The sequence below is a fragment of the Chaetodon trifascialis genome, chromosome 10, assembly GCF_039877785.1.
Source record: "Chaetodon trifascialis isolate fChaTrf1 chromosome 10, fChaTrf1.hap1, whole genome shotgun sequence".
Taxonomy (NCBI): Eukaryota; Metazoa; Chordata; class Actinopteri; order Chaetodontiformes; family Chaetodontidae; genus Chaetodon; species Chaetodon trifascialis.
The window spans coordinates 8,266,436-8,289,827 of NC_092065.1; the positions used below are offsets into that span (position 1 = coordinate 8,266,436).

General features: G+C 43.0%; 2 protein-coding genes across 9 annotated transcripts in view; both read left to right on the plus strand.

Moving 5' to 3' along the window:
• Positions 1–717: 717 nt before the first annotated feature.
• taf3 (TAF3 RNA polymerase II, TATA box binding protein (TBP)-associated facto) lies at positions 718–11,303 on the plus strand. The gene is made up of 7 exons (XM_070973212.1): positions 718–1,090; positions 1,584–1,826; positions 2,338–4,166; positions 4,252–4,334; positions 5,743–6,013; positions 6,138–6,244; positions 9,050–11,303. Exons 1-7 carry the CDS (start codon positions 925–927, stop codon positions 9,162–9,164), a joined length of 2,814 nt encoding a protein of 937 aa, XP_070829313.1. The 5' UTR covers positions 718–924; the 3' UTR covers positions 9,165–11,303.
• A 2,750-nt stretch (positions 11,304–14,053) lies between these two features.
• LOC139337929 (CUGBP Elav-like family member 2) overlaps positions 14,054–23,392 on the plus strand; it is a 28,861-nt gene continuing 19,522 nt past the window's right edge. For 2 of the 8 annotated variants that reach the window (XR_011602549.1, XM_070972766.1), the window contains exon 1: positions 14,054–14,361. Coding sequence is in view for 4 of the 8 variants with exons in the window: in XM_070972766.1 (XP_070828867.1) it covers positions 14,249–14,361 (113 nt within the window). In the remaining 4 variants the exon portion in view is untranslated. Of the gene's footprint in view, positions 14,362–16,713; positions 17,137–23,392 lie in introns of those variants that run through there. The other 6 variants (XR_011602550.1, XM_070972768.1, XR_011602552.1 and 3 more) reach the window with 5 other exon arrangements.

Genomic DNA, 23,392 nt, shown 5'->3' on the forward strand with positions numbered 1-23,392 from the left:
ATATTCACTTCGGTGACTGTAGGGCGAAAGATTTGGTCCTTATCTACTGACATTCACATGCGCTAGAGTAAACTGACTCATGAGCTACCACAGTTCTTCTAAAGGGAAGGAATTAGTGGCGACACTATATTGAACAGACTCAGGAAATGACTCTTAATACGCCGTGTCATTTCTGAGCAGTCTGCTGATACAGGCTGTGGATTTGTAATATCACGTAAGTCGTTTGTTTTCGTGAACGGCCGAATGATGCGTCGTTTTAGCTGCTGCTACCGCAATGGATTATGGGATGGCATTATCGCCTTTCCTTTCGTAAAGGATGGTTCAGTGTATCCAAAGACAAAAGGACATAAGGAAGGAAGCATTGAAGTACTTTTCCTTTGCCTTTCGAGCATTCGAACATCCCTTATCATGGCTGCCACTGAAATACTCCCGAGTCATTTCACTCAATTAATTAGTTCCCGAGTAAAAAAAAGACCATTGATCGTCGGTCTGTTGTGTAGATTAAAAATTCTTCCTATGTTACTCGTCTGAATCCTGTCCTTTTCACCCAAGACTCCAGTAATCATTTTAGCGGTCCAACAGAGGAACTGCCGCAGTCTGCGTACACTGAAGTGACTCCTGCTTTGACAGGCTGAGTGCCTGCGTATCTTCAAGCAGTGATGAACCGCTCGAACGCAGCAGAGCCGTGTAGGCAGACACTGTCATGTGCGCATGTGCGGATTAGATTTCGGGGATGGGTCTATCGATGGAATCAAGATGGCGACTCTGGCGAAAGCGCCAATATATTTACTGAAGTAGATGTCCAAAATTGACCGCGGTAGCGGGTTTTCTCAAGCCCCTAGGGGGTTCCGTGAAACATGAAGACCGGGAGCATGTTTTGGAAGAAGAACTGACCGGAATTAATACCGTAACAAAGTCAGCGAGATGTGCGAGAGCTATGCCCGCTCGCTGCTGCGTGTTTCGGTGGCGCAGATCTGCCAGGCTCTGGGCTGGGATGCGGTTCAGCTCACTGCGTGCGATCTCCTGTCCGATGTGCTGCATCGATATATCCAGCAGTTAGCCAGGGCCTGCCATCGATACTCCGAGCTCTGTAAGTGTTTGGTTTAGTGCCCCGATTACTTTCTTAACGCATAAACTTGAAGCAGTCGATCACGTTGTTGTTGACTGGTCCTGTAAGTGGCGCCCCCTAGCAACGGTTGATGTGTCAGAAAGTACAGTACCGACATGGCTAAGCAGCTTTCATGTATTATTATTGTTATTATTATTAATATTATTGTGGCTATGATGCTGTCCAGCTGTGGTCACCACATCGTGAGTAGTAGATGTCACATGCTTTCGCACATAAGTTTTGTCTTATCTGTAAAAAGATTAAATCAGTCTGGTACCTGTTGAGCATTACTTCTGGCTTCAGGTTGAATGTCAGCATCAGTCAGGGCGCCTCCTAGTATGTGCAGCACAATCACAAGAATGTAGTCCATCTTATCTTCCAGACTAATATCACCCCTAACAGTATAGTTTAGTTAATAAGAGGCTTGCTCAGTGTGTGCTGAGGTTTAATGGCTTGTTTTGATGCTGCATTTCAGATGGAAGAACAGATCCAGTCCTGGATGATGTCAGCCAGGCCTTCAGGCTGCTGGGGGTGAGTCTGAGCGAACTGGAGGACTACGTCCACAACCTGGAGCCTGTGGCCTTCATCCATCAAACACCGATCTTTCCTGTTAGCAAGAACAATGTGCTGCAGTTTCCCCAGTCCGGAGCCCGAGATGCAGAGGAAAGGAAGGATTACATTCCAGATTACTTGCCACCCCTCGTCTCCTTACAAGAAGGTCAGTGCATGAATGGCTGTATGAACATCTGTATGTGTGTGCGTGCATGTGTTCAGTGTTTCCCGCAGATTAGTAGGCAGCATGTTTTCAAGTGATGCACAGTTGATACAATATAATAATATAAATATACCTGCCAGTATTGGGTACAGCTATCTAAAACTGATTTATCATGTGTTCGTGGTGGCTGTAATGATCTGTTGTTATTGTATTGTTTTTTTCAAGTGTTTTATCCACTCTGTTATATCAATAAGGGTGGACTACATCTTAGAAACACCTCCCAGCATGATACCAGAAAACAGATTAAGACAGTTGTCTAATTGCTTAGTTTACCACTTTTTTGCTTATTATATACTTCCGTTTGGGTCATTTCATGGTTTTGATGTTTCCAGCACTAAGGTACAATGTAGAAAGTGATAGAAATAAAGAAAAGGCATTGAATGAGAAGGTGTGTAATCCTTGGAGATTAATTGAAAACTGTACTCAACTCATTGTTTGTCCCGTTCCTTTTTAGAAGAGGAGGAGGAGGAGGTCCTTGCTGACATGGGCACCTCAGCTGAAGCCATGCAGGTGGCGCTGGAAGAGGATGAAGAGGAAATGGACGAAGATGAGACAGTCAACGATGAGAACCATCCACTGAAGAGGCACCTGGACAGTCCTGATGCAGCTATGGGTATGATGCCTACCTCCAAGAGACCGCGCATGTACCCTGGCCTCAGCCCAGAATGGGGGGTTGAGCCGCGGGAGCCCCTTACGTCTCTCAACCCTCAACGTGTTCCCCCAGGCATGCTGCCTTCTCATGATAGCCTTGACCCCCTCTCACCTGAAACACCTTCTGGAGCCCTGCCTTCCTTCAGACCTCTGCCAGTAGTACCAAAACACTCTGATCAAAAGGGCCTCACCACTCCGGGAAGAAAGCCCAAGGTCTCATCCCCTGGCAGACAACGGACTAAGTCCCCAAAAGGGGTCATTCCTGTTCCAGTGGGCAGTAGTCCCATCCATTCTCCAAAACCGTCTAAAGAACGGAAGAAATCCCCAGGAAGGACGAAGAGTCCTAAAAGCCCCAAGAGCCCAAAGATGGGCACAGCCAAAGCATCCCAACCCCAGAGCAAGACAGATGCTGTGCATAAGCTACCGCTGTCTGCGCTGAGTGAGAGGATGGGAAAAGAGAACATCCATATGCGTCTTAATGTAGAGGACAGAGAGTTAGCTGAGGGCCCCTTCAAGAAACTAGAGCCCGATAACACAGCTATCGATGACTCCATTGACGCTGTGATTGCCAGAGCGTGTGCTGAGCGGGAGCCTGATCCTTTTGCTTTCTCCTCGGGCTCTGATTCAGACAGCAATGGGTTCTCCAGCCCCAGGAGGCTGACCATCATGGAGCCGTCTACACCTAAAATCCTGATCGGGGCGAGCAACTCTATAAAAGACACATCGACACCACTTCACGTACAGGCACACACAGGCATAGGAAACTGGACTATGGATGATTCAATCAATGAGGTAATCCGAAAGGTCAACCAGGGGGGTCCGTCCGCACCCCCGCCAAACCAAGGAGAATACGTGTCCTCAGGATCGGCCTCACCACCTACTCCTGAACCTCTGCTCAAAGTGTTTGAGGAGAAGAGCAAGATCGCGTCATCAGTAGATGTGAAGAAAAAGCTGAAGAAGGAGCTCAAAACTAAAATGAAGAAGAAGGAGAAAGACAAGCCGAAAGACAAGGACCGGGAAAAGGACAAGAGCAAAGTGAAAGAGAAGAACAAGGATAAGAACAGGGATAAAAACAAGGAGTTTTCCAAGGATGGCAAAATGGCCTGGAAGGAGTTTGGACTGAAGGATGTTGAGCTCTTTGCTCAGCGAGACTTCGCTCTGCCCGAGGGCTCCATCAAAATAAAATCCAGAGACGGAGATGGCCCGAAGAAAGAGAAGGAGAAACACAAAGACAAAAAGAAGGACAAAGAAAAAAGTAAAAAGGACAAAGATAAGAGGGACAAGGGTAAAGACCGGAGCAAGGAGGACAGGCAGAAACAATCTGCGTTGGCCCCCTTCGCTCTGGGTGAAGTCCCACCACTTTTCAGTCCCTCTGCCTGCCTGCGCATACCCTCCATGCTTCCTCCTTTGGCCCCGATCCTCCAAGATAAGGACATAAAGAGCAAGGAGAAGGACAAGAAGAAAGACAAGAAGGAGAAGAAGAAAAAGAAAGATAAGGAGAAGGATAAGGAGCGAGAGAAGGCCAAAGAAAAGGAGAGGGAGAAGGAAGAGAAGAGGAAAGAAAAGGAGAGGGAGAAGGAAAAACGAGAAAAGGAGAAAGAGAAAGAAAAAGAGAGAATTCGATTGGAGAAGGTAACTTTTCTTTTCATGTTTCGCATTTTATTATGTGTCTGTGTTCAAGGGTCACTGGGATGTATCTGATCCTTCCTGTTTCCAGGTGAAAATAGACACTCCAGCAGCGTTACCGTCTCCAGTCATCCCCAGACTGACGCTCAGGGTGGGAGCAGGCCAGGACAAAATGTAAGCATTGAATGAATGTTTCTCGTGATATTTCCGGTAATATTTCTTCCATCACCTCTTTGCATTTTATGCGAGGTTCTCTTTTTCTTACACTGTAAAGGACTTGAAGATGTTTGTTCCTGCAGCAGTATCACAGGGCAGGGCTGGGTCTCAAAGAACAATAAGATACATTAGAATATAAAAAGAATTATACAAAGCAGATCTTGAAATGAACGAGTAAGTAAATGTTAGTAAGAAGTTTAAATAGACTCTCACTCTCAGTGGCATGCAGACGTTTGGGCGCTCCTGTAGAAGGTGGACTGAGCTCCAAACAGAATACGAGGTCTCAGACCTTAATTAGCCTGATGGGTCTTTGGTTTGATCGCAGTCATCGTTAGGAGAGGCCATGTGATGCACATGTCAAAGCTTTATAAACACTGTGAAAACCTTGAACCTTCTCCCGATGATCAGCGGCCACGGGCTCCTCGAAGCAGCTGCCTGGCTCTCTGAAAATTAAAGTGATTGATGCACACAGAGCAGTAGATATCTATAAGAAGACAGCAAGGCGTTTTCATGGAGCCATTTACTCAGTTTGTTATGAAATGGCAGTTAACAGGAACAGTGGAGGTCAAGCTGAGGTGTGGAAGACCAAGAAGACTTTCAGAGAGAACAGCTTGTTGGATTGCTAGAAAGGCAAATCAAAGCCTCGTCTGACTGTAAGAGACCTTCATGAGCATTTAGCAGACTGTGGAGTGGGGGTGCTCTGTTCATTCATGCAAGAGGCATCAGAAGGAAGCTTTTCCTGCGTCCTCAACACGAAAATCAGCATCAAAAGTTTGTAAAGGAACATCTAAAAAAGCCTGGTGCATGTTGGAAATGAGTCCTCTGGACCGAGAAAGTTAAAATAGTTTAAAACATGTTTGGAGAAAAAGGGTGCAAATTTCATGAAAAGATCACTTCCGTAACTGTCGAGCACGGCGGTGGATCGATCACGCTTTGGGCTTGTGTTGCAGCCTGCAGCATGAGGAACATTTCACAGGAAGAGTTAAGAATAGATTCAATTAAATACCAAGAAATTCTGGAAGTAAACGTCACACAGTCTGTAAAAAAAGTTGAAAAGAGGATGGCTTCTGAAGAGGCACAAACTGAAGATTTGCAGTGGTCCTCACAGTCCCCCCGACTTAAACATTGAAAATCTGTGGATAGACCTCAAAAGAGCAGTACATCTTACCAGAAACTAGAAACCAGAAAAACGGGCAAAAATCCTCACAACAAGAACCGAAGGACTCAAAGCTACAAGAAGTGTTTGCAAGCTTTTGATACTAGCTGACCAAATATCTCTTTATTGATCTTCTTCACATGATATAACTTTAGCCATAGTAAAGTCTCCTGTGTGTGTTAACCTGTATTTGTCTCCGTCCATCACCAGCGTTATCAGCAAGGTGGTTCCAAATTCAGAGCCCAAGACGCCAACACCCAAGACCCCCGCCGCCAAGTCTGGACCTGGAAATCGTCCTCGGACGCCTCCACCGCCCCCAATACTCTCCCCTATCGTGCCCATTCTGCCCCCGCCCGCCTCTCCACTTCCACCAGCTCCTGCACCTTCATCGTTGCTCTCTCCCGGCCCGATGCTCTCTCCCGCGGCTTCCCTCAAAACACCGGTCCGCAGCGTAGTGACTGAGACCGTCAGCACCTACGTGGTGAGTGCTCAGCTCTGGCCTTTGTTTGTTGGTGGTTGGTGCAGGGTGGTTCATCTTGCAGTACATGCAGTGTGTCATCAAGCGGCATGTCGCTAAGGCTTTCTGTTCAATGTATTCACCTAAGATCCGAGATGAATGGGGCAACCAGATCTGGATTTGTCCTGGATGCAACAAACCTGATGATGGCAGTCCCATGATAGGATGTGATGACTGCGATGACTGGTATCATTGGTAAGAGACTTGTTTCCTTGTGTTTGCTTTTCGGCTTAGGTTGTGTTTATGTGAAGGATTTTAGTTTTGCATAGTTGGTGGTTAAGTTTGTAACCGTCAAATTACAGCCTTCTGTGTTTTTGCCTGTTGATGAAAATTTGGGCCGTAGTAGTATAAAAAAGTCATGGTGTGGCACAAGAAATGCAGATTTTTGTTTTTTATTTTGAAAAATGCAAAAATGATGGTTCAAAAGTTGATTAAGCTAAGTTTATAATGTTTAGAATTTACTTAGATCAACCATTAGTAGTAATCGTTTTATGCTTAATGTTATCCTCAATCAAGACAGGTCGGGTACTGGATAATTCCTGGATAACTGCAGCTTGTCTTTGACTGAAATGCACATGTGAAGGAACTGTAGCTTGTTTCCAGAGACATAACGTCACTAAACTCACTATATGCAGGTCATCACACAGTTTTTTTGTCCATTCAGATCTTTGTTCAGTGTCATTGGATCTCACAGAGAAAACATGATACTTGATACAAATGAGAGATTGAAATGACGTCTCCCATCTCTGGTTCTCATTTGTCATTTCTCAACAATTGTTGTGGAATTGAATTGTGGAACTCTCACATTTTAGAAATGTGACATTCTTCAGTAAGACATAAACTCAATTTCACAGTTTTAAGCTTATTTATGTTTTTTTTAGTCAAATATATTAATTGTATTAAAAACATGTACAGTCTAAATAAAGGCATATAAAGCAAAGCAAAACATGCACACACAATTTACATATATCTTTAGTATTAATACTCTGTTTCTTAATATTGCCTTTATAAATATATTTATTTCTTCTTGTTCTTTCTCTCTTTTTTATTCTAATCTGTAATTCTGTTCTGGATCGATAAAGGAATGCTGATTCTGATTTTGATTCTGACAAAAAAAGAATAATTTTGGCATTCCTACAGTTTCTTAGCACAGTTCACTTGTACACCACTGTCCTAGATACGGACAGCTGGACACACACATTTGTTAATGATCACATTACTTAAAATCCAAAACTAGCGACTCAACAACTTTGCTATCACAGCCAAACATCAAGCAAGTGCAACAACACGAGACAAAACTGAGTAAGCCGGCTAATATTCCACACTAGTCCAACAGCAAAAAGGCCAGATCTGCCTCTTTCTTGCAGCCATTTATTTCCTGACTCTCTTGCCAAGTAAAGGCCAGACTGATATTTACTCTTGTCCGGCCTAATGCCTGATCACTGTCTCTTTTTCCTCTTCTTAGCCTCCTCCATCACTATGCTCTTTAGTCTCTTTGTCTCTGCTCTGATGTCTGTAGCAGCCGCAGGACATTAGAGGGAAAATCAGAAAACATTTTCTCATAAAATATGATCCCGTTTCACCAAAATCAGCGACATATTTGGTGGTGTGTGACGTAGGGCCAGAGAGAGTTAGCGGCGTTTTGCAGGAGATCATACGTGCTCAACCCAAGTTACAGCAACAGGGTTTCAGGGCCAGAGTGGGAATGAAAGAGGCACCGTTCTCCCTATTACAAGTCAGTGTACCATCAAAATGATTTTGAAGCTGTTATTGTAAGGGAAAACAGAGGCATACAGCAATGTTGCTTTAATAATGGCACACAGAGTTCACAGTTGGGTTTATACCTTGGTTTTGAGATCATAGTTCGGTAAGTGTAGACAGCACAAAACAAATGTCAGCATTCAATGAGGGCTCATTGGCCATCGTTCTTGCTAAATACTGGAATGTTGTCAATAAGACAAAATAAATGACAGTAATAAGCAGCACAGATGTCAGTGTTGCTCCATTGTAAGCATCTGACCTCTTGATTTTTTCTGAGCAGCTACAGCTTGCCCTCAATTTCTGTATTCTCTGCAGCCACGCATGGTCCCACGTCCACTGATAAACACTCCTCTTGCATTAGTGCTTTGGCGTGGTCCAAATCTGTGGCGAGGGCCTGCCTGAACACCGTGGGGAGCAGGATTTGCCTATCGGCCTCTTTTTGTCTCGTTCTATGTTTGAAGTGTTCCCTCAGACAAACCCGACTTTGATTAAACAATGTCAGCGCACAGTTATTGTCAGATCTGCTCATCTTCCTCCATTTTTGCTGTAACTAACCAGGAAGCTGTTAATGCTACCACGCAGCGTATCTAACTGTCACGGGAGCGTCCTCCATGGCATTCAGCTGGCAGCGACACTACATTAGCTTGACTAAAACGGATAACCGGGATAAGCCAACTAGCATGCTACAGCTGGTGCACTGCCAAAACTTTCAGGGTAAAACTCGCTCTGCCTTTGGGTCTCAGCTCGTGTGAGTCCGAGGAAACTGCAAACTGAACATCTTGTACTGAAAGGTTTGGGATGAATCCATGTGTCATTACACCCCTAATATACATCGCTCATTTATGTATCATGCTGACATATAAAAGCTCTTTTTTTCCAGAAGGTGCAGAATTGGTGAGGTGTCTTGGTTTCTAAGTAATGCTTGAAGCATCCCCATATTTTCTGGAATATGTGTAGGTGGCCTTCAGCAGCATACGTCAGCTTTTCCATGGCCAGAGTTGACAGGCTCCCCAAGCTTTGATTAACAGCTTGTTCCATTTAAGGCCGAGTATTAAGTTTATTTGATTAGTAATTATTTTGGGCACACTGAACTGAAGACAGTCTCACACTGAACTGAACGTCCTGTAACGGTCTGGGATCATTACATGTGGTGTCTCACCCCTCATAGAAATGTGAAAAATAGCTGCAATCGTCGGCGTCTCCTCACTAACCTGATCTCTTCTTCTCTTGTGTGGTCAGGCCTTGTGTTGGGATCCTCACAGCCCCTCCGGAGGACCAGCAGTGGTTCTGTGTTAAATGTTCAAGCAAGAAGAAGGACAAAAAACACAAGAAAAGGAAACACAAACTGCATTGAGGCTATGCAAAAAGCACATATTTTGGACTTTTTTTGGACTTGAAGCCATCACTGAACACTCGTGGCACTGCTGTAAAATAAAAATTAAAAAAAAGTTTCAAATCGTGGCTGATACTAACATCTGTTGATTTTTTTAATGATGTCAGCCATGATGCTTTGTGAGTTGGTAAGAAAAAAAGGCTTTAACCAGCACATATCCAGCCTTAGTTCTCATGTGGGCTCTGTGGTTTTCTCTTTTCACCTATAAATTGTTTGCTTGTTGTTTTGGATGTCCGCTCCTTGGAGATCATGACAGTTATGTTTGTATAAGGAGGCCATGACGAATTGTCTGACATGAGAGCTCAACAAAGCAGAACCAGAGAACAACTAACATCCATCGTCTTTATTTCTGTTTCCTTCTTGAATGACCTCTCAGTCAAACCTTGCCCCGGTTTTCTGCAGTATCACTGAAATGTCATGTATATAATAATGATGGTATCAGGTGTGTATAAATGTGTCAATACCAACTTCCAAGCCAAGTGCATTTTGGATTCTGACTTGTTAAATCCATTTTCAAATATTGGTTTTTAACTCGAATGATTTTCTGTAATTTCTGTACATTTTTTAAATTTAAAGTTTGTATTTTTATTTTTTCTTCATATGGATGGAGTTATACTGTAGCTGTGCTTGTAATGTAATTCATTTCGCTGATATTTCAATATTAAAGATGAACAGTCTGTGTACTCACAGACTTTAAGACATAAAGCTCATTACCATCAAATCTTAGCTGTTTTCTGTCGAACCTTTCTGAGTGTCCTGGACAGACATCTCTGTGTTCACTCCCCAACAGCTGTTTCTTTTCATTTGCTTTATACGTAGAATAGATTGAAGTCGTGTTCGCAAACCGAGTTTCAGATGTTGGATTTTGTTCCTGCTGAACGACAGCAGTTGAATTTGTCGGAGCAGTTGGTTACAGATCAAGTTCAGGAACCTCCCTTGCAGCAATCTGCGCAATGCATTAGCCTAGATTTTGGGGCTGTTCTGCTGAGTTGTCACACAGCGCTTCACCTACATATGATACGTGGGAGAGCGCCAGACAGTCACATTGCACAGGGCGACTGATTGTTGATTGTGAGGAGCGGATTTCTTGGAGTGTGTCTAAATACGTCTCCTGTGCCGTTTGCGGCAGAGTTGTTTTTGCTTTTCCCTCAATGACCACATGGTGTCATTCTTCAAGCAGACACTGGCATGCAGCTCATGGCATGTATAGACACCACGGCAGGCTCACAGAAAACATGTTTCACCACATCATGAATGTCAGAAATGTAACAGGTGCTTCTTAGTTGATGCATGTGGAATCCTTGCTTTGCAAAGCATGCCTTTAAGCAAAACCAGCTCCAGAAGTGCCATCCTTTATGAGAGAACCTATAGACGACTGTAAACATAAATTACAGCCCCTCAGAAGCAGTTAAGACTTAGATTTCTGTGAAAAAAAGACTGTACTTTGAGACGGTAAAGTGTGTCTCCCCAGTTACCAATGGCCTATCGTTTTTCTGATGCAGGTTTTACATGTCGGATTTTTGCCATTCTTTCAAGACAAATGCGTCTGAAAGGTTTGCAGGAGGAGTTCTCTGCTGCTGCTTCTATAGCAGAAGGTTTTATTACCCTGAAAGGTCTATATGTTGATCAGATTCCCTGTGCATCTGTTAATTTCTTAACAATAACAGGCCGGTGCAGGCTGACCCTAGTTTGTCGATAGCATATCAGAAATGCAGTTTGGTGCAAAACTATTTAATGATTTATGAGAAGTAGAGGTACTTTAAAATCAATTCTTTGACAGAGTGATGTGCAGAGCAGCTTCTGTTCTGAATGAGCTGCAGCTGTCAGAGAGCTCTTTGGAAAACCTGAGAAAAGCCCATTAAAGTGCTACAGCCTGCTCGGTAAAAGCAGGGATTAGTTTTGTTTTAGTCTTGTTCAGACACAAATTCTCTAATTCTGATGTATTTTTTCTGTGTTAACAGGCTGACTTTTGTCTTGATTGATGTCAATATTTAGATCTGAATCCACCAGGATGCATTTCAGTCCTGCTTTGTTGCAAAAAATTTGATTATTTCAGTTTTACCCTCATTAAATTGAAGGAAATTGTGGCACGCTCAGTCACTGACTTGTCCAATGTCCTTATGTGGTGATTATAGTCACAGAGACAACAGGATTGAGCCACAGGCCCTCAGACACTTGTCTGCACGACCTCCTGACTCATTCACTTTTTAAACTTGTGAAATATGCCTTTTACTTATTCAGCCTCTCTCTCTCCCCATGTACGTGTCTTCCGATAACTGTAAATCAAAGAGGAAGTGGAAAAAATGATGTGTGTCCAAAGTAAAGGGGAACTAAAATGACTTCTGCCCATGCAAAGCAAGCTGACATTTCAATATGGTTTAGCTTCTTATCAGATGAAATACATTCACTCATGCAAACCCTCATGAACAGTCAATTCACAGAATTAGTAGGGGGAATGCAGTATGTACAATTCAGTGACAGTTATCTGCAAATATGTCAGGTTTCAACCAAAACGTGTAACTTGCGTGAATTAAAATGTCAGGGAGGTCACAGCAGTATCCTCCGCTGAGCAGCATCTAATGCTAAAATGCTAACTCCCCCGCTGTCTGTCTCCCTCTTCAATCACACATGCTGGTGTCAGGTCTCGTTCACTCAAAGCTTTATTCTAGCATCTGTTGGATCATAAATTCTTACTGCCCCGTGCCAGTAAAGATAGAGCTCTGGCACGTCTGACATAAATAAAGGATTAAGTCTTTATTTTGTTATTAGGCAAAAATGTTTTCACCTTGTCCTGATGCATCTACGCCGCCTCGTTAAGAGGATATAATGCTGCTGTAATACAGGATATTCTCCTTATTCATACACAAACAGGTGATATGTTTCAAATTCAAGTGGCAAATTAATTTCACTTCTTTGGTGTAGTCTGCATTAGTGCACGCTCCAGAACACAATGTGCACCGAGCTGCAACAGTTTCAGTTCTAACCCACGAAAACACAGACGGCATTCGTTTGTGCACGGAGTCCCGAGGGAGCCCACAAGTGTTAAAAAGGGAAAGCTGATGGCTGCTTTCACTCATCACAAGGCCACCTGCAGTGCTGTAAACATGTTCTGTCATTTGACTGATTACATGACAGGCATGAAAGCACTTTTTTCGACCACAGCGTGCACACGACCACCACCTTTTCCTTCGCTGTGGATGTGAACAGGACGTGACTGATTTCTTACAGCAGCTTTCACAAGTTCTTTTTTTTTTTTTTTTTTAACACAAACGCATTTCCTATATTGTTCACATATAATGTTGTGTTGCATGATTGTACTTAGGAACGTCTTTGGAATGAGCTTTCAGCTGGATTGCATTAGAGCACATGACATTATCATCTTGAACGTTTCTTGTGCTCTTACATGTTGGTAGATCAGATCAGAAGGAAAGACTGTCAATTATTTTGTGCCTTACATGATGCCTCTAGCACTGACACTCATACTAAGCAGCAACACATCATAAAGAACTGGATTTCAGTGTTTAAAATATTCATGTCAGCAGCACGAGCAGGCCAGAAATGAAGAGGATTTTGTGCAACGATCAGAGGATGTGGAGCCCCTTCATGCTGCTTTTCTCAGCTCTGATACCAGCACACACTGACATGACCCTGTTTTCAGATGACTTTCCTACTTTATGTCACGTTACTCTAACAGGACACAACACCTATGGGAGAATGAGACCTAGATTTGAGTTCTCCTGGGTTTTGTGCAAGGAATATTGTGACAAATGACTTTCACATTTTTAATGGGATGGTGTGTAGACAGGAAAAAAACATGCTTGAAGTGTGTTAGTTATGAAGTTATGAGAGAATATGTGTTCTGCAATGTTCAGCTGCTTGAGAAACTGGTTTGCCTTCATCATATTCCAAAATCTACGGCTCAGAACATAAGCAAATGAGCTGCGTCCAATGCAAATGAACGTGCCAGGCTTTCCTTGGTAAAACTCTGTTGTTGAGCCTCTTCAGTGTTCTCTGAAACCTGCTGTCAGTAGATGATTAGGGCTAACGTGGGGACCTTTTTCCTGTCCTAGATCATTCTGTAGAATAACATACAGGTAAATGTCATTTGAGTAAACACACATTATGCTCTGGAATACTATAGAGAAGAGTCACAGGCAGTTAACTTCCAACCACTGCAGGTATTCCAGCATAGTTGGTCTGCAGTCTGAAATGGTGAACAATGGTGGCTGTAGTGTCATTCGTGCTTCTTGAACAAGTATTCATGCTAATTATGATGTTTGCTCATATCCTAGCTGGCTATCTTTACCCCTGTCTACTCCAGGATAATAAAGACAGGAGGTTGTCAGGGGAAGCTTTCTACCTGTCACCCACTGAGGTATTATCAGCCGGCTCACGGAGGGAAAGTGACATGTACATCCCCACAGGAGCTGAACACTGAATAGTTTTAATATTTACTGTACCTACAAAAGGTACAGGTGCTCAGTAATGAGCAGAATGTTTCATTTTAAAGATCATTCTTATGGTAGTGATGTAATAGCTTTTAGTATGCCAGGCTTGATAAACCCATTTGCAGGAGTGTGCCTTGCCTCGACCTTTATTTGGAGCAGTTGACTGATTCAAATAAATGCCAACATGCACAGAAGCACACCACAAAACCAGGACCTGTGGACAAGATCTTGTGGCAACTGTGTCGATCTTTCCTCTAATTTTCCCCAATCTGACAGTGGGAATAAATCATCCATGTCCAATATCCTGAAGTTTCCCTAATATGGGTGTCAATTAGTGCAAGAGTGCTACTGTGGCTACAGCTTTACAGCCTGCAAACTGGGCTGCTGCAGGCAGCACAATGCATTAGCGCACGATGAGCTGTCAGAGAGGATTATTTCAGCCACGCCAGTCAGTGAAGGGGGTGGGCGCCGCTCTGCTGCACTAAACCGAGGAGAAAGAGTGGGCGGGAGACAGCGAAAGGGAGAGAAACACATAGAGGAAAGAGGGAAAGAGAAGAAAAGTGTCCATTACACCGGGTGGATTTTTCCAGAGCACCGATGTTGGAACACTCTTCTGAGCTGGCCCTGGTGCAGAGTTTGTATGCCAACAGCATGCGCTGTCCCCCCTCTGCGGCCGGGATCTCTGTCAGGAATGAAGACCTGCCTATGAGGTACGTTGGGGTTGGCCCCTCATTTAAATCTGGGCGAGCTTTTGTGGAGCAGCCCGTATTTGGACTGCTTCTTTGTCTGGTCTGAATATTGTCATAGGATGTATTGTTTCCAGTTGAGGCATTCTCCCATGCTGTGACTGTGACTATGGGAAGGGTGGTGTTCCTCTGGTGTCCCTGTATACACACACACAGACAAACACACACATATATATATATATATATTTGTAAGGAAACCAGAATTCATGTATCTGCACATAATGAAGCTGGCCGTCCATATCAGGTCCATTTTCCATAGACAAAAATACAAAAGCGATTCAATCAGAAGGTGGTGGTTTAATTCCAAATTGTATTGAAAAGAAAAATCAATACCTTATAGCATTCTCATGTCATTAAATTTACCTTCCTCCTCTTTTCAAAGTTCCACACCTGCTCAGACACATGCATGAACTATTAAAAAGAGACGAAGAGAAAGAAAGAAGGGAAAAAGAGAAATTAATGTGTCAGTGATGCAGATGTTTGTCTGTGACTCACACAGGCCACTGAAAAAGACAAACCTATGTGATTAGATATTAGATTAAACCAACCCCGGCCTTACTGTACTCCCTCGGTCAAAAACAAGATATCAGTTATCTTTAAAAGAACAAGATGGTACATTTACATCTTGGAATTTGCATGAATTTAGTGGACCTGGACCCTGATTAGGTTGTGTTATGATGTGTGCTTAGCACATCTTAACACAGCATATTTCCTCCAGAAAGCCTGATAAAATGAAGTTCTCTCTCTCCATTTTGAGAGCCCTTTAGTTGGTCGCCATTCTGCACACGCTTTCACGAAAGGCAGAGCTAGGAAGAAGTGTGCCTCCAAGTTCAAGGCGACGTGTTCAAGAAGGCATGATGTGGCCCATTTGGGTTCGAAGCTGGCCTATTTTTACACTGTGCAGTTTGTCACGAAAAGGGTGCAAATTTAAACACTGGATGATGGTGAGGGGTGAGTGGGACTTCAGCTCCACTGCATGAGAGAAAAAACATTTGATGTAAACAACAAAGGCATGGTACATGTAGAGTATTATGATGCGATTACAGTCGTAATAATCTGAGATTAAGAATAGGAGGCTAGTATTAGAAGGTGCCAGCAACTAGGCATCAGCCTCTGGAATCCACTCCAATAAACATCTCTTTGGGAAAGCCAAGAAGAAGCATGCCAAATGGCAGAAAAAACTGATGTGATGACACAATGCACTGTACGGAAAACTGTACTGTATGTATTGTGCATACCCACAAGGGAAACTGGAGGTGCTCTTTGCAAAAATCCTGCTCCCTTTATAACAAATCTATTCAATAAGATCCCCTGAGATCCAATTGAGTCAAAGGAAATATGTGGATGCTGCAGATGGGATGACATTATTGTATTTTTCCTCCATCTTAATGAAACCTGATTCTCCAGAGAGGTTTAGACTATCTTTTTATAGCATCCCCTCAAGCTTAATGGTAATGCATGTTGCATAGTGGGCTTGTCTACACGTATGGCAAAATAGGTCGCATATCACATTATGCATACAAACCTCTTTTAGGCACTATTTAATAGAGCATACTCTGCACTGGTGCCAAGTTGCCTTGAAATTGCTATGGATATAAGGATTAAGTCGGATTTCGTGAATGGGATGTTTCTTAACACTCGCTATGAATAATATTTTTGGATCGTGCAGCTGCTGGGGCAATAATGAATGGTTTGATAATTAGGCCTAGCCCCCCACCCTGCCTCTCTGCTATGGCAAACAGTACTTGACAATGGCCCCCCTACCTTTCTCCCCCAAGTGTAGAGGCCTCGCCCTGCAAGTCCAGCACAACAAAAGAAGACAGGCTCCCCCTCCCCCAGGGAAACAACAGGCCAGCACAAAGGGGAACATGACCTATGACCCTAGGGGAAAGCAAGACCACACAAAAAACTGCATTTTAACCATCTCACTTTTGATTGCAAGGGATTTACAGACCCATCCGCAATGTAAGGCAATACACAAGCTGGAAATAGTCTTGTTTATTTGATTAATTCAATTAAAACAAGCCTAATTTAGACTCCTGAGAAATCATGGAAACAGGAGCAGCATTATCAGTCATGATGGTAATGAACTGGGTGCTATATTTAAACATTTTAAATGACTCTAATCAGGATCATTAGATCCCTGACTCATGCATAGACTGACCTCCCTTCACAATAAAGCTGGACATTCCCATTTTTAATATGCTACAAAACATATAAGAATGACATTATAAGAGTATAATGGCGATGCCACAGCACATAAGACATCATGAACTACAAATAGGCCACTAAACTCTTCGCAGAAAACCACGTGCCAGTCCCTGAAGGGACATTACAGTAAATGTACACGGGGCAGAAGCGCTGAGGCTGGCTGAGCAGCAGCAGCATGGCTTCAGACTTTTGTTGAAGAGGCCACGCCTCTGGTTTGCTGCAGCTCGGTGTGCAGTGTGACAGCGGCTTGCCGGAATTTATTTCAGTCGGGGACGAGAGAGAAATTAAGGAGGAAGGAATAAGGCGGATATCGGTGCCCTCTCTCTCATGCAGTTTTGAAGAAGACGCCCCCTCCCTGCACCTGTTCTGCTTCGTCTTGTCGCCGTCTCGCCGGAGTTGAGCCTCTTGCGAGTGAGCGGACGTCCCCTCTCATTGTTAGATAGACGTTGTTTTGAGCATGACTTCGACGTACAACCTGGATTTCCACCCTCTGGCCGAAAGTCGGTTAATGACTTCGAGCGACACAATGTAAGTAAATCCAGCTAATCGACGGTACGCTAACGTCCCGTCTGTCTCCTTTAGCAACGCAAACATTTGCGACCGTTGACCGTTGAGATAAAGCAAACAACAGTTCAAGGCGAGTTGGGAGTTAGCTAACATTAGCTTGACTGGCAACTGGGGTGCTAACGATGCTAATCGTACGAATGGTGACCGCACGCTCACCTGGAGTTGAAGTAGTTTGTCTAACTTATATAATAATGAATGAAGCCTCAGAAGAAGTCTGTTAAGTAAATATAACACCGCTCCTGTACACGACTGAGCACACACCCTCTTGGCTAACATATTATTACACGAAGTGACTGTGAGAAAACGCAATTTGCTAGCGGTGGTATCGGATACGAGGCGCGCTACAATAGTCAAGTGACATGTGCTTCCGGAGATCACACGTTTCGGTATCAGTCCAGAAAAACACCGCCTAGCTTTGAAAAACGACAGTCAGGGGTGTCTGTTTGTGCTACTTCACTTGTACAAACACGGCGCTACCTTCTTGTTTAGTTAGTTGAAACTGAACAAGTTTACGTTGACGTGTGTTCTGTCGAAACGGTAGGCGTGAATACAGTCAATTATCGGCGGGTTAAAGGGAAGTGCGTCGAGTGGAGTTGACGTGAAGTTTACTCTTAATATTTTTTATTGCCGGTCTGATATCCGCCTGAATTTCAGTTTAAATATCTTAATCTCAGCAGAACAAGTGGAGCTTGTTTGGAGGAAGCACACAGGCTATCGGCTTGGCTTGCCTGGTGCACTCCCTGTCCCTCCCTTGTCTCTCTGCTAGCAAGCGAGCTAGCTAACATCGTTAGCATCAGCTCACAGGCATCGGTACCCCCGTCCATGTTGGATGTAGAGTGCTTACTTAACGGCAGAAAACACGTGGTTTGTTACATTATTGAACCATTAATGGGCATCTTGTGACAGGGCATGTAAACAAGGGAGAAAAGACATTCACCAAGCACAGAGGTCCACGTTTTAACTCTGTCCTCTCGACGTAAAAGCTAATCCTGGTTGACAAAAACATTTCCAAACCCAGTCTGCTTTTACAAGACTGTTTAAAAATTAAACGCTTTCAGTTTCAGGAGTGCCATCTTCGTTTTGTGGCTTGATCATCTGATTTCAGGAACTTGCACTTTCACTGTTATTTTTGAAGCGTGTTTCTTCAAAATATTTTTAGTAGTTTTGTCATTAAATTATGTCAGTGGGGGGTTGGTAAGAGAGGTTGCCAGGTCAACTTTTGATCCTTTACTCTTTATTTTGTTCTGCTGACTATGAAGCAGAAAATTAATTGGCTACTGTGCTGATAATCAATAATTTGCAAAATTTCAGTCAAAAAAGACCAAGCAGTTCTGAGATCCAGTTTATCACTTGCGACAATGTGGTGCTTATCTTTTTCTGAGGTGACAGTAAATTGTCTGATTTATTAATATCAGTGGATAGAATAAGTAATTCCAAGACTTGCGGTTTAACATTGTGATGGACACTTTTCAATATTTCGTAACAATTTAGAGACTGAACAGCTGATTAAATGAAAAAAATAATCTGCAGCCTTACCTTTCTGATTATAATCTTCTGAGATGAACTAGTGAAATTAACCAACGAGTGGGTTGGTTTATATATATTTAACATTTCTGGAGGATATTCTTTTTTTTTTAGATCTCATCTGTGGGAATTGGAGACAGTGAGGTGGTGATTAGATCTTGCCCCAGCTGTATTTGATTGATTTATCCCCTGATTGTTGACAGTCAGAGTGACTATCAGGGCTTAAGCGTGATCCTTTGGCAGCCAACGCAGCCATAGTGCTATGTCAGTAAGCTAAGCGTCACAGTGATCCCTTTTGTTGTGGCCAGGGAGCTGTTGATCTGTGTGAAGTGTAGGATCTTGGCACATGGTCCAGGGGCTGCTCGGGCCAGCTGTTCTGCTCTCTCCCCTCACTGTGAGGGTGGTGCTGGTGGTGAGAGAGTGCCATGCAGCCAGATGTTGTAGGCCAAGAGAAGAAGGGCTCTCATCTCGCCTGTCACCTGTATCTCTGCTCCTGCTGCTAGCTTGGCGCGGCAATAATTACAAGACTGACTGTCTGGGAGCTACATGCACAGCCTTGGGACGCTCATAATTACGTCCCCTATGTGGGGTGGTGTGATCGAAGGTTGAGCAAATTCCCCTGCAAGCTTTGCAAACAGAAGATATTGTAGGACAGGGTTACATAAGAGCAGATGCACCTACCACGTCCATGAAATTGTCCAAGCTGTGTGGCTGGTTATTAAAATGTTTAGAATTGAGGTATTTTAAAGCTGAAAAATAAGTGTTGGTATGTCTCAGTTTATGATTCTAAAACTAGTATCAGTTAGCATGAAGTTTTAAAGATTATGCACTGTTCAGATCAGTGTGCTTGTGACGGAGAAGTCAGTGTTTGCAGTCCATATGAAGTTGAATCAGCTGTATGATTGAGAAAGCGTTCTTGAATTGACAAGTCAAGAGGCACTGTAATGGATTGGATTGAGGGGATGTGGCAACAAGAGATTCTCTGTTTTAGATTGGTTGATGATGTTGTGAAGCAGAAAGCTTCTGATTGTCAGTTGTAGGTTGAGTCAGAAATTAGAAATAATTTACGATACAATGCACTATATAAATGTCCACCATTTCATTTGAGCGCCTGAAAAGCATATATTGCCCTGATTCCAGCAAGGCAACAAAAAAAGGTGTCTCCATACAGTAAAGTACTCTCTGCTTACCTTTGTGTTACCTTTGTAACAGTGATGTTTACAAATGCTCAAAAATCTCATGTTACTTCTCACCCTAGTGTAAACCTAGTGTTTGTATTATAGGATACAGTGAATGGGTGAGTGGGGTATTGCGTTCTAACACAGCCACAGGAAAATGTGCTATATTTTTTGGTATAAAATGGAAGCAAAAAATGACATGTTTAATAAAGGGAGTTTTATATGAAGATGTTCTGTTGCCTATCACAGGTTATGATAATGGATGACTGACTAAGTCAGGGCAGCTAGCACACTCTGTCAGAGTGATCAAGTGTAATTGTAGCTTTTAGTGGGCTGTTTGTCTCTTCATTTGAGATGCACAGCAAAGGCTCCTGCCTGTTCTGCTGAGCTCCACCTGAAGATTTAAATTCATGCTCCATCTGACACTGACAGAGGCGTGAGCAGAGTTTATTTAGCTGGATGTTTTACTGTTCGTTCACATGAGCTTTACTTTAAGCAACGTCATCCATAACCGCCAGGGACACTTGGTGTGATTATGGAGCTAATGGGGCGGGCCTTGTCATCAGATGCTGGCCGTCTGTTAACATGCAGCCCATTCAGAGGCTGATTGAACATGTCTGTCTTCATCAGGGGAAATGCAACAATGAAATCAGGCCATATTGAGCTGAATTGGAGTTAATGCCGGCAGGAAAATATTTTAATAACTTCTCATCAGAAACAAAATGTACTGATTAGAGGTATGGAAATCAAATAATGCACGGGCCTCCTGTCCCTGCTTTCTGGCCTCAAGCGATAGCCACTCTTGGTTGTGTTTTATTTTGTTGTATTTTTTTTCAAACCTGGGCCACAAGTCTGAGTGATTCTGGCTCAGTGGTCCTACAGCAAACCTGTGAATCCTGCTGCAGTTTGCTGTGACCAGTTTTGAAGTTACAACTTCAAGCTTGTCAGGAGGATATTTTTATACCAAGCTCGTGAAACCTTATTCAACCTGTCAAAGAATATTCTGCCTCTCTCTGTAGTAGTGGAGAAAATAGATGGAGCTAGAGGAGAGAGCTTTTATGTTCTACTTGACAGCTGTCAAAGATATTACCAAGGCATTAGAGGCATGCTGTGTCTTGTTGAATCAGCTTATAAGGCCATTGGTTTCCTGAAAGAAAAAGCAACTCATGAATTTTTTTGAGGGTATTACTTGCAAACAGCTGTTTCACTGGACTGACTTTACTCTTTTCTCAGAAGCATTACGAGTGTTCATGTGAACTTTGACTTTCTTTTTTTTTATCCCCAAATAAAGCATGACAGCAGTGTGCTTCTGGTTGCCAAAAGAGCCCAAGGCAAATTAGTTTTTGTTTATTTCTCAGAACAGGAAGAGACATTATGTGTAATATTCTCCTAACAAGATTTGTTTGAGTATTTTAATTAAAACAACAGTGCTAGAAATGATAAAGATACATTTATATTGTGGGTTTTTAATAATGTAAGTCAAGCTGCTTTCCATTAACAATGGTGACATAACAAAAATCATGTGACATGTGTTGCTGCTGTGACCCCTGATGGTTTAGGGATGAGTAACGTCCAAACACACAACGCTGAGCTTTCAAAATCATGTGCATTACACGGCAAATTGGCTGGCTTTCTATTATGGGCACAGCAAAGGTGTCGCTGGCATACTTGCACGGTCAGAGCTCACCAACAGGACAGGCACATGGTTCAGATAAATCACCTGTTTTTATGGGTGGTGCAGCAGTAAGCATGCAACTGTCGTGGATCTGGCTCTGAATGGCTTGTCAGCTGCTGCAGGGCGTCTTGGAGCGTGATGAGCTGCCACATCGCAGGGCTGTTTGTAGAAGCTCAGCAAAAGGCTTCATCACTGCTGTCTGGCAGCACTCTGCTGAATGGTGAAGGGAGCAGAACTGGGTAATATTGACTGAATCAGTCATAGTATTTTTGAGTCAGTACCCTTATCAATAACATGTGTCATTAATGTGTGTGTGAGGGGAAAAGGCTGGTCATGTGGATATGATGGTTAAGCAGATAGCGGCCTCTGCTGTTGATTTCACTCGGCTAGGAAAGTCAAATAATTTGCAAAATGCTGTGACTTAACTTTAATGCAGGTTTTTTTTTTTTAAATAACATGTGGCTTTGTTCATCCAAATAATACAAATTATTTTGTTACTTACCCCTAGTGGTATCAAGCTATGTAGATAGCACTGGTTATATTGTGTCAGGTTTTGAGATCCTGCTTGAGATTTTTTTGGTGTCACCCAAATAAAAGTCAAGTGAATTAAATTTAAACTGTGGCCATTAAATAGACATAAAAAAAATAAATAACAACAAAAGATATACCAACAGTGTCTTTTCTGAAACAGTGTCCTGTTTGCTATGATCTCACTGAACCCACTGGACAGTTTTCTTTGAGGCTAATTTTGACTGAAGAAGTAACACCTGTGATAACCAATAAGAAAAGTCCCTGTTTAGAGTATTGGCATAGGCTGCTGCTGTATTGACATATGCCAAATGGCTTGACACTCTGGTTCCACTGATAGATACTACTTTAGATCAGCAGGAGCCATTTAAAACTGACAGACTGGCAGATACTGATCCTCATAGACAGCTGTCACCTGTGTACTAGCTAAGATAGTAGGAATAGCCATAGTTAATTATTTTAAGGGAATTTGTCTCCGTAACGAGGTAAATGAGAATCCGGACTACTTCTTGGCCAGGTGCAGTAACTTCCTGAGCTTTACAGGTGATAGATGCATTTTGTAACCTTCAGATATATTAAGCCCCCCCCCCCCCCTTTCTAGTCTTTGGGCTAAGCTAAGCTAACTGGCTGCTCATGTTAGCCTCATATTACCCTACAGACATGAGAGTGGTATCTTCTCATCTAAGCCTTGGTGAGAAAGATAAGCATATTCCCAAAATGTCAACCTATTTCTTTAAGGCTAATGCTGCAACATGGATGCTTCTAACTTGAAATGTTCTCAAAGAGTAAATAGTTTCTGACATTTTTTTTTTACCTTCCTGTCTGTTCTTGCTTTCTTCCCTTTCCTCCAGTTTCAACTTAAGTTGGCATTACAGCTCTTTGCATGATGGTGCATACTGTCTGTGCACTTGTCCACTGTACAGAAGTTCCATGGGCCAAAGAATGCATTAAGGCAGCTACATTTCTCTTCAGCAGTCCTTTGCACTGAAGAGACAATTCACAGCTGCAGGGGGTTTTGAGAATTTAATGATTGTTAAAGAGGCGTTCAAAGGGAGTTGATTTTAAGCCTTCCTGTTTTTGAATGCTGTGACACAAAATCCAGTTTTTCAAGTGAGGTTTGCCGTTTCTACAGCGAGATTGCATCAAAGGGCCCTCAGCAAAATGGCGTCGAGTGCCACTGGCAAACTGGATAAACGGTGTCACCCACCAGTGCTGTGGCCTTAGCAGACGTAGCCTTCGATGTGTTCCAAAGCATCTCTCTGACTTGGCCCATTGTGCTGTAGAGGAACGGTGAATAGTGTTCTCCAGCATG